Genomic DNA, 10,852 nt, shown 5'->3' on the forward strand with positions numbered 1-10,852 from the left:
CCCCGTTCCGGCTTGACGTCGCGTCCCGGGACACCCTGTATATGTATGGGGCCAAGATAAAACCTGTAGATTTTATGGTCTACACTTTTCATGAATACAGTTTCAAGAATTCTGTTTATTGTTTTTCGATGTAAATGGTGAACTATATACTGACGTATATGTAGATTTTTGCTTCAAATTCACTGGTTTGAGCATTTTGTGACTGGTAGGTAAGATACCTAACTAGTAAATACAGGTTCTTACAAAAGGTTCTTTACTTATTTTGTTTATTTATTTTTTGTATATTGTACAGAAAAAATAAAAACACATTTAGTAACAAGGAAAATACAAACAAAAGTACTGCTTATTTGTAATAGAAATTTCTTCCTGCAGACCTAATTACAGGAAATAATAATTAGAATAACGGGCTTACGTGCACAAGAAAGCAAAAATTATGATTAAAAAAACATTATATATATAAATTATTATATATTATTAATAATTTAATGTTTTTTTGTATTGGTTTTTTGAACTATGTAAATACAGGAAATGAAACTATATTTCCGGATTTAAATCGCGTATATTTGGTTTTTCAAACAAACCAACGTTTTGGGCCCTTTACATGTAAAGTGGTCCCGTGGTCACGGTTGAATGAGGTGGAACAGTCATGAATCAGTTATGTCTAATATTAATGCAAACCACCGTATTTTTTCGATACAGTTACGAAAGTTATTATTGTGCACATGTATATTATGCACATGTCGCCAACAAACTGCACAGCAGTTTTGCGACTTTTTGTAATAAGTAATACGTTGTAATTTTGAATAAAAAAAAAAAAATGTGGATGATATATTACTTTTTTGGAATGATCAAAAAGAAAGTGAATATTATTTTTGTGAGTGAGCCTCACGTTTGTGGTGAACATTATTTAAGTGAATATTATTTGTAATGTATATTATATTTATTTTATAATTTAATTTGTTAATACAGTAAATATATGTAATGTAAGTACAGTAAAAAGTTAACAGTAAATTAGTAATAATTGTCGTAACTTTCATACTCATATCATGGCATTTTCACCTTTTATTGGTTAAACATTTTAACTGTAATACCCTATCGAATGTGTGTAAAATATTGTTGTAACCCAATGTATTAAGCGTTGGTGAATTTAAATAAATAAAGGACATCAGTAAAGATGGACTTTCAAACTAAATTCTATCTATATAAATGTATATAAACACTTCAATCGAAATGGGAGACTTAGGCGAAGTAGATGTTTTTCTAGGAATGAAGATCAAACAGAGGTGGAACTCCATACAGCTCAATCAATCCGAGTATCTTGAGAAAATACTTAAGAAATTTCGGGTGAGTGACTGCAAGAGTGTAAAGACTCGTGTTGAAACTGGGTTGAAGCTCGTGAAAGCAAAAGATGAGAATTACGTTTTACCAAATGAATTGCCGTACAGAGTTGATTGGGTCACTGAATTACCTAGCTGTCTGCTCGAGGCCGGACATTGCGTATGCAGTTTAGCTATTTAAGCCAGTTTAACAGTTGTTACGATCAAACACATTGGACAGCTGCAAAGCCTGTGTTTCGGTACTTAAACCGAACCAAACAACTCGGACTGGTATTCAAGGAAACGGGAAGAAAGCTTGTTGGCTACGTGGGTGCAGATCATGTATGCGATGTGTGTGATAGGAAATCTTACACTAGTTTCGTATTACAGCATGGGGAAGTCACAAGCAATAGCACTCTTTAATGCTGAAGGCGAGTATGTGGCTCTTTCGAAAGGACGCAGGGAGGCAGTATTTTTGACTGTACTTCTAGCCGAGCTGACTGGGATTAATGAAGTTGTGGAACTACTCAATGATAATCAGCCTGCGATTCAAATTGCTGGGAATCCTATGCATCATCGGAGAACTAAACACGTTGATGTGAGACATCACTACATTGGGGAAATGGTGCAAATGGGTAAGGTAAGTTTTAAGTATGTGTCAACAGTGCCTATAGGTGCCTACAGTTGTGTTAACGAAAGGAATGAGCAGAGAGAAGCACGTAAAAATATTTGGAAGGAATGCAGGTGTAAGGAGGAGTTGGATTGGCTTTCCTAGCTCATTTAAGAAGGAGTGTTGAAGGGGATTAAAGGTAGAAACCTTTTTTAGAAAATAGAGTAAACCTTTTCTGCCGTCCATCAACTAAAACGCGGCTAAGTGATAAATTGTCAAACTAGCCATTTTAAATAGCAAAAAATAGAACACAAAATTCTCTCTTAAAAACAGTTAAAATTAGTTAACGTGTTCGGTTTATCAGAACATACCCTAACGGTGCATAGCTGTAATGTCATCAAACAATTTCAATATTCTGAAACTGGGTTATAGTTTTTTATGATTAAATTCTTAAATAATTATTTTGTCACTTAACCGCGTTTTGGTTAATGGACTGCAGTTTTCTGGAACGTGCGTTCCCTTTGTAATTCAAATTTAAATGTCTTTTCATGCTCTCTATGTCATTGTTTTTTCATGATAATATACTTTTGCCTGCAGTCCTCAATAAATGTGTTTTTTTACATAATTTACTTAGATTGATTGTATTGTTTCTAATCCGAATGTCCTAGAACTCTGTGAGGTGTTCATAAAGTCTGAATTTGCCCTTACGAATTTTTCTATGTGTTTGTTGGAGATCTTTGTTTTGTTTTTTTAATATTTTTAACGAACTTTTTTGCCATAGCGCCATCTGTGACAAATCTATTTCTTCACTCAGCCAGGTACCTTTACAACCACCAGTAGCTGACTGGAGATGTCGCTTTAATAATTGTAATTAGGTCTATCATAGCGGTGAAACATCCTGTTCAAAAAAGTTAATTAAGATTTTTATTTTTCTTATTCTATAATTAATTATTATTAACCTCCCTGTAACTCTAGTCGAACAATAAAAGCAACATTTGCCGCATTTTCACAACCTGCACACGTAATAAAATTACAGACAGTCGTGTACTATTTGTACGCATAACCTTATCATGAATAGCACGATTAAAATTATTGTTATCATGCTACATAAAGATTACTTATTATGATGTAAAGTTGAAATGGCTCTTATCAATTAATTAATTATTCATTATTATTAATGAACGTGTGTGTTACTTCCACTCTAATCTACGGTCTACTCAAAGAGGCATGTTTGGTCCATAGTCAATCATGCTGGCGCAATGTAGGGTGGAAACTGCTCACGTATTTAAAGAAACTTCCGATGTGTGGGGTTAAATCAGGTTTTCTTCGCACGGAATAACAAACTAGTGGAAATGGTGTCAAGAGGCATTAGTATCAAAAAGCGGTGTCGTCCCACACACGCAATTGTAAACTAATCTTACATTACCTACACTACTAAGATAATAACATCTTTTGATTGAATAAAATTATCAATAAAGATTAGGCCTTTAAATAAAGATTATTCTGCATAAAAATTTAACCTAAATACATGAATCTTATTAAATAACCTTTGTTTACATACATATATGCGCCAGCCTATCGCAAACAATGAAATTATTGTATGTTTAAATAACTTTGTTAGTAGTGAAACTTAATCTAGGTGATATCTAAACTATATAAGTAAAATTGTTTACTTGTACCTATCTTAGGTATCCAAATTAGTGATTACAGCATAATGATTAGTCAACGTATTTTGTTCAATAACAATCAATTGCAATAAAACACGAATACTTAATTACATTAGCAAGCATCTTAACTTTATTAATATTACGTAACAGATATAAAATTTTCAGTGTCATTGTAGTTTAATCCGTTTAACCAGTCTTGTATGGTATTCTTACATTGAAACTTATTCATAGGATATATACAGTACATAGTGAACGATTTATTTTATTATACATAAGCTACCAAAAAAGCAAGAGTTTATAGGAGTGTGCAGTTCGAAACCGTTCAGTGGAACAAACAATGTTTACTCCGTGTTTGCTCGTCTTTGCTGGTTTGGAGTGAGAGGATATAGTGCGTTAGTGAACACTTTTCTGTTACGGTTAGTAGTATGAATAATTGGCGTATTGAAAGTACGTACCTTAATACCATAATGCGTACCATATGGGAAAAAATTAAACTTATTTGAATTCAGCAAAGTTTAGTATTACTGGTGTTGGGTCATGGAAAAATGTCCTTTTTTAAAAAAATAATATTTTGCCGAATATTAAATCTATATATTATTTTTTCACATTTGACAGTTGACACCTCAAAAGTAAAAGATACTGAACAAAAACGATTGAGCCAAAAAAAATGATAATTTTTTATTAATTATTTTTTCGCTGTTCACCAAACATTTTAAAACTCGTTTTACGGGCATTCTCACAATTCGGTGTTCTCAGCCTAATTACCTTAGCCATTTTTTTCTCGCTTACTACACCCAATATCATTGAAATATGAACTACGATTTAGTAGCAGTAGAGCTCCTTGTGAAAGAGTTAGGCCAGGGTAGTACTGCAACCTTACCTATTTCTGCCGCCAAGTAGTAATGTTAGCATTATACTGTGTTCCAGTTCTGAAGAGTAAGGGTGCTGATGAAATTACAGGCACATGGGACTTGTCAACTTATGTCTCAGGTCGACGGGCGCAGGGGCATATCTTTGCGATTTAAAGTTTTAAATGGCCGTAACAGTTGCATGTTATGGGCTGCCGTGTAGATCACCATGAGGCACACGACTTGTTCGTCTCGTCATTATCTGATAATGTAAAAAAAGGAACAACTTTAAGCTAAACTATCAAGATATCTAAATGGCATTAGTTTTTGAATAGAGATAAGTTTAGTATATCGGGGCGGTAATTTACATTACGCGGATTCAGGGGGTTGATGTTGCTCGCTTCCGTAGGTTTACCCTTGAGACCCTACAAGTGACCCCTGGGTGGTGCTAAAGAGCAATAACTACTGGTGGTAGGCTTCGGCCGTGGCTAGTCACCACCCTCCCGACGCAGTCGAGTCGCCAAATGGTTTTTACCGTGTTCCGACTCGTGTTCGGGAGTTGCCATTTGGAGGTCGGGTCTGAACAGTTGCATTGCGTCTGACGGCGAGTTGTAGCTGCTTGTACTGCCACACTGAGCACTCGGTTCTGGAGGCTAGCGGGATCCGAAGCACGGTGCACCGCTGGCCGACCGTGGGAAGTTGGGGGCCCAAGTAGCGGGAAAGCCACCCGTGAAAGGCTGCCCCGCCACCCAACGAAAAATCCCGGAATGCTCCACCTTGCCGGTTGGCGACCGGAAGGGAGGACCAGGTGGCCATCTCCGGGGGGGTTCGGGCGTCCCCGCGGTCTCCAAGCCGATTGTAACCTCGTGTGGCAGTATGAGTCTGCTGCTTGGTTGAACACGACGCAGTGCCTCGTTCAACTGCCTTCCTCCTGCCTATTCACTTCTCCAAAACAGAATGAAAAACTTTAAAAATGGAAAAAAGTATACACAGCGGTTGCACGTCCTCCCACTAAAAGTGCACCTCACTAACATCCGAGGTCTGCACTCAAATCTCGATTCGGTCCACTACCACCTTGAAACCGACAAACCGCAGCTGCTGTTCCTCACAGAGACGCAGATCAGATGTCCGACTGACGCAGCGTACCTCAGCTACCCCGGGTATACTCTGGAGCACAGGTTCGTACCTCGTGCCGGAGTCTGTGTGTACGTTCGCGATGACATCTGTGTCAAGCGTCTCAAGAACCTTGAGGCACCGAGTTTTTCAATTTTATGGCTTCTGGTTGACACAGGAGTTACACAAATAGTGTACTGCTGTGTTTACCGATCGCTCAGTGGAGATCAGGAGACGACCAAGCTGTTCCAATATCTAAGTGAGACGTCTGATGAGATTCAGCATAGGTACCCAGCGGCGCAACTAGTCATTCTGGGGGACTTTAATGCACACCATCAAGAATGGTTGTTCCCATACCAGAAGACCGATCACGCTGGGAGAGAGACGCGTAAACTTGCGTTAACGCTAAGCTTATCCCAGCTTGTCAGTGGCGCCACTAGGATACCAGATGTTGAATCCCATACGGCTAATTGCTTGGACCTTCTGCTGACAACTGATCCGGACCGATACTCTGTGGTTGTGGAGGCCCCACTGGGTACTTCCGACCATTGTCTGGTGAAAACTGTATCCGTATACTCCCCACCCGATCAGGGCCCTAGTGGTATGAGACGGGTGTGGCGATACAAGTTAGCAGATTGGGACGAAATGCGCCATTTCTTTGCGTCATATCCCTGGCAGGCGTGCTTTACTTCAGGAGACTCGTCGAGCTGTGCTGATGCTGTAGTCGAGGTCTTGCGTTTGGGTATGGAGTATTACATTCCATACTCTGATGTACCCAATGGACCCCAAGCTCGTCCATGGTTTAACGCTAATTGTAGTTGTGCTGAAGCACGTAAACAGTCCGCGTACCAAGCTTGGGCAGATGCTCGACTACGCAAAACTCCGAGTACTCAGAACATGAAGAAAGCTTTTAATAAGGCCGCCAAGAAGTGCAAAAGCATGTTACGTAGGGCCAAGTTCGACCATGTGCGCCGCATAGGAGCCAAGCTTGCCTCTTATCCAGCAGGCAGCAAATCCTTTTGATCCCTGGCCAAAGCGGTCGAATCGAACTTTTGTCGCCCATCTTTGCCACCTCTGCTGAGGCCGGATGGTTCGCTGGCTCATACTGCGGAAGAGAAGGCGAATCTCTTTGCCTCACTCTTTGCAGAAAATTCGCGTCTAGATGCCGCAGGGACCCTACCACCTACTTTACCTCAGGCTGGCTGCACTATGGCGCCAGTTCGCATACGCCAAAAAGAGGTACTTAGAACTCTGCGAAATCTAGACGTGAATAAAGCTAGCGGGCCAGATGGAATTCCAGCAATAGTCCTGCGTAACTGTGCACCTGAGTTGTCTCCTGTTCTCACACGCCTGTACCGCCTCTCACTTGAGACTGGTGTAGTTCCCAGGTCGTGGAAGCTTGCAAACGTGCAACCTGTACCAAAAAAGGGAAGCAGAGCTGACCCTGTCAACTATAGATCTATCTCAGTCACTTCCATACTCTGCAAGACTATGGAACGTGTACTCAACAACCGTCTCCTATCGTACCTTGAAGACAACGATCTCCTCAGTGATCGCCAGTACGGATTCCGACGAGGGCGATCTACTGGGGATCTTCTTGTGTATGCCTGTCACATATGGAGCGAGGCTATAGAAAAGCAAGGCGAAGCACTTGCAGTGTCTTTGGACATTTCTAAAGCCTTTGACAGGGTCTGGCACGCAAGCCTTTTAAGCAAGCTTCCCTCTTATGGGCTTCCCACTGACCTTTGCAATTGGATCTCGGATTTCTTGAGCGAACGTTCGATTCGAGTGGTCTTAGAAGGCTACTCTTCCGAACATATGGCGATAGATGCCGGAGTTCCTCAGGGTTCCGTACTGTCTGCAACTCTCTTTCTGCTGCATATCAATGATATGTTAATTCCAGGTACCTTTGCGTATGCTGATGACAGCACAGTTGTAGATAGGTACTTGACCAATGCAAGGGTCAGTGGAGAGGAAATCCAGTCTTGTCGAGAGTCCATGGTTAGCCGTTTAGATTTGACACTCCAGGCAGTCTCCGATTGGGGCAATGCCAATCTTGTCAAATTTAACGCTACCAAAACGCAGGCGTGTCTATTCTCCACAAAACGGAGTCCCTTTGAGCTGACTCCGACTTTTCGTGATATATCCATACCGATAGCCGATTGTCTCCAGCTACTTGGAATGGACCTGTCGTCCAATTTGAACTTCGGCAGATACATTGAATCCACGGCCAAAAATGCAGCAAGGAAGCTTGGGATCCTTTCCAGGGTGAGGCGGTACTTTACACCGGGACAGTTGCTCCAGCTGTACCAAGCACAAGTCCGATCGTGCATGGAGTACTGCTGCCACCTTTGGGATGGCTCTGCGACATATCAACTGGCCACTTTGGATTCAATTGACAACCGTGCCAAGAGGCTTATAGGTGACTCGGAATTAGTGGAGGCGAAGCTGCAGAGCCTTGAACACCGCCGTAAAGTTGCCTGCTTATCGGTATTTTACAGGATATATCACGGAGAGTGTGCGATGGAATTACATGATTTAATTCCGCCTTCCCCTTTCCATCACCGGGGGACTAGGCGTAGGCTTGGGTTCCACCCCTATGTTGTGGATATTCCAAAGATTCGCACGAAGCGTTACGCTTCCACATTTATATGGCGAACGGCTATGGAGTGGAATTCCCTGCCTGCAGACTTGTTCCCTGAACGTTATAACTTGGACCTTTTCAAGGCGAGAGTGAATAGGCATTATTTAGGTGTGCATGCTCCATCGTCGACCTCATCGTCACTTTCCATCAGGTGAGATGGAGGTCAAATGCGCACCTATATTTTATAAAAAAAAAAAAAAAAAGGATAGAGGGTGAGCTCTAAGGGTGCAGTTATATCGAAATGCATGGATTCGGATAGCGTCAAGAGAGCGTTACCTCAGGGGTTGGTGGTGTTCCATGCAAAAGGACAGAGTCTCTCGGGGCAAGAGGGCTTCGATCAAGAAGTATCAGGGGAGAGGTAGACCGAAATGATGCCGGTGAGGCCGAGCTGACATGCCGATGCCTCGATGTACGTTGTAGGGCGAAGGTCGAGAGGGTTGCAATTAAGCGATCTTTTGTAATAAATAATGGTACCGCCGAGGAACGTTTGATCTATCATTGCAAACCGCGAAATACTTGGCGAAAAAGGGTGTTCGAACAGAGGGTTTAAAAAGGTTTCTTGTATTAACAGGACATCGTGCTGGTGGTGTTTGTGGTGGGTTCGAACTCACTATCGTTGCTTCAATAAGCCATCCGCGTTAAAAAAGCCTAGTATTAACGATCGAACCTTGACTCTACTCCTACAGGTTAATAAATCCATATTAGTGAGAGAAGGAAGAGGCGGAGAATTGGCTCAGAGACTCGACGAGTGAGCTGAACCGCGGCACAGCGAGAAGACGCGCGTTGCCATTACCGTCGGTGGATCGGAGGAGCGCGGCTAGTTTCTGCACGTCGAAGGTGCTAACAAAGTAGCTCACGAGGGCCAGGTTGTCCTTAAGGAAGTGGGCCTGTGATGCTAACGGTGCGGAGACGCGGGAGCGTTCGTGAGAGGGCGTTGCGCGGAAGGCGCTGACGATGCTTTTGCCTAATGGCCCGCGGCGGTGATGGGGCTTGACTGCTTCGGAGCGTCGGGCGTAGGGCCGTTGGCGCGAGGGATTGCCTATGGCGATTGAGGCGGTAGACGGGGCTACGTGAGCGGGGTTGATCGCCGGGAAACTACGAATGGACATAAGGGGTTGTGGTCGCGGTTTCACGTTGGCCTTTGGATGGGTCGCAGTGCGCGCTGCCATCTTGTGGCCTTGGTACATTCGCGGTGTGGGACTCCCCGCACAGAAGACACTGGGGAAGCTCGATGCACTGGGACCTATCCTTGGGCCTGGTGCAGGCTGAAGTCGCGTGGTCCACTGCACATTTAACGTGGCCGTACAACTGGCAATTATGGCATTGCTCGAGCATGCCACGGCACGTTTACGCGGAGGCTCAACGGTTAGGCAAGAGTTAGTCAGATTAAAAACCTTCTTACCTTCGGGTGTAAGGAGGAATGACGTATGTTTAGCGGGAGCGGCTCTTATATACGCGGTGGATCTCATGAGGGAGGAGTAGTAATCTATACTCATGTCGCTCAGTGTACTACCCGTAAAGACGGCGGTGGTCGGGCGACGACTGGACCTTAATGTAAGCTCGGACGCTTTGGCTTTGAAATTGATGCCAATCCTTGGAATGAATGAAGATAAGGGCAGCGGCTGGCTTGGGAGCTTTGGCTTTGAGGAAATTGACGCCGAGGCTTGGAATGGATGACGATAAGGGCAGCGGCTGGCTCCGGGGCTTTGGCTACCGGTGCGAGTGGCTGCTTGGACGAGCAGGGGGTTTTAGGTCTGGCTTGCGCGGAGGACGGACGGGGGTTTGTCTTTTGGGCTTTAATTGCCTTGCGGGCATGGCAGTTTGTTGTTTTGGTAGCGCGGGAGCGCTTGGCCTTTTTACTAGGGTATAGTCTGAGTCGTCAGAGTCATTCGTGGCGTCGGATTTATCAGAGGACTGAAGGACTATATGCATCTCCTGAAAGTCAGGGACAGCGGACGACGAAAGCACGATACGTGCATTTCGATATTTTACGGATAGGCAGCTAAGTCGGGGAATTCAGAAATCGCGGCGCCGCGTATGTTTTGGTTGGTGAGGATCCATCGCTAAAGTTGCGACGGGACGAATGCAGGGACCGAAAGGGCCATACTAAATACGGCCAACCAGGCTGGGTCCTACCATTTTCGGGCTCTACGGGGGCCTCCGGCTTTTTTTGGCACCGTTAGGTATCTACCGGAAAGCGAACCGAGATGATACAATCAATGAAACTCTAGAAGGGAAAAAAGAAAGTGAATTAGTAAATGTTAAACAAAACAAGTAAGGAATGTAAAATAAGTGAAAAAGTACTTAGTAACGAAGCACCGAGCCGGTGTTCTGAAAAGAACACGTGCCGCCAGGTGAGCGCAGATATGCGGCGGCAGGAGCGGGACGAACGAAGGCAGGGGCACGGCCAGACGAGCAGCCGGACGAGCAGAGCGGAGCAGATACCTGAAACACAACCGACTCGGATGAGTGACTGATCGAGTGTGGTCGATGACTCTCTCTGCTCGTATGTCACGTGTGAGGTTTTATTCTGCCCTCGGAACGAAAAAAGGCACAACTGCTGTGTAAAGTACGCATAGTTGTGCCTTTTTTCGTTACGAGGGCAGTGTATACTCGACCGGGTTTGCCCCTTCCGAATCCACTCTTCGACAACT

General features: G+C 43.6%; 1 protein-coding gene across 2 annotated transcripts in view; it reads right to left on the minus strand.

Moving 5' to 3' along the window:
• Positions 1-10,595, minus strand: part of LOC113226773 (juvenile hormone esterase-like) — a 26,953-nt gene extending 16,358 nt beyond the window's left edge. Inside the window, exon 1 of one of the 2 annotated variants that reach the window (XM_026459506.1) lies at positions 10,503-10,595. Coding sequence is in view for 1 of the 2 variants with exons in the window: in XM_026459505.1 (XP_026315290.1) it covers positions 4,049-4,071 (23 nt within the window). In the remaining variant the exon portion in view is untranslated. Of the gene's footprint in view, positions 1-4,048; positions 4,137-10,502 lie in introns of those variants that run through there. The other variant, XM_026459505.1, reaches the window with a different exon arrangement.
• Between the last annotated feature and the right edge of the window lie 257 nt (positions 10,596-10,852).

The sequence above is a fragment of the Hyposmocoma kahamanoa genome, unplaced genomic scaffold, assembly GCF_003589595.1.
Source record: "Hyposmocoma kahamanoa isolate Upper Pololo Valley unplaced genomic scaffold, ASM358959v1 202, whole genome shotgun sequence".
NCBI lineage: Eukaryota > Metazoa > Arthropoda > Insecta > Lepidoptera > Cosmopterigidae > Hyposmocoma > Hyposmocoma kahamanoa.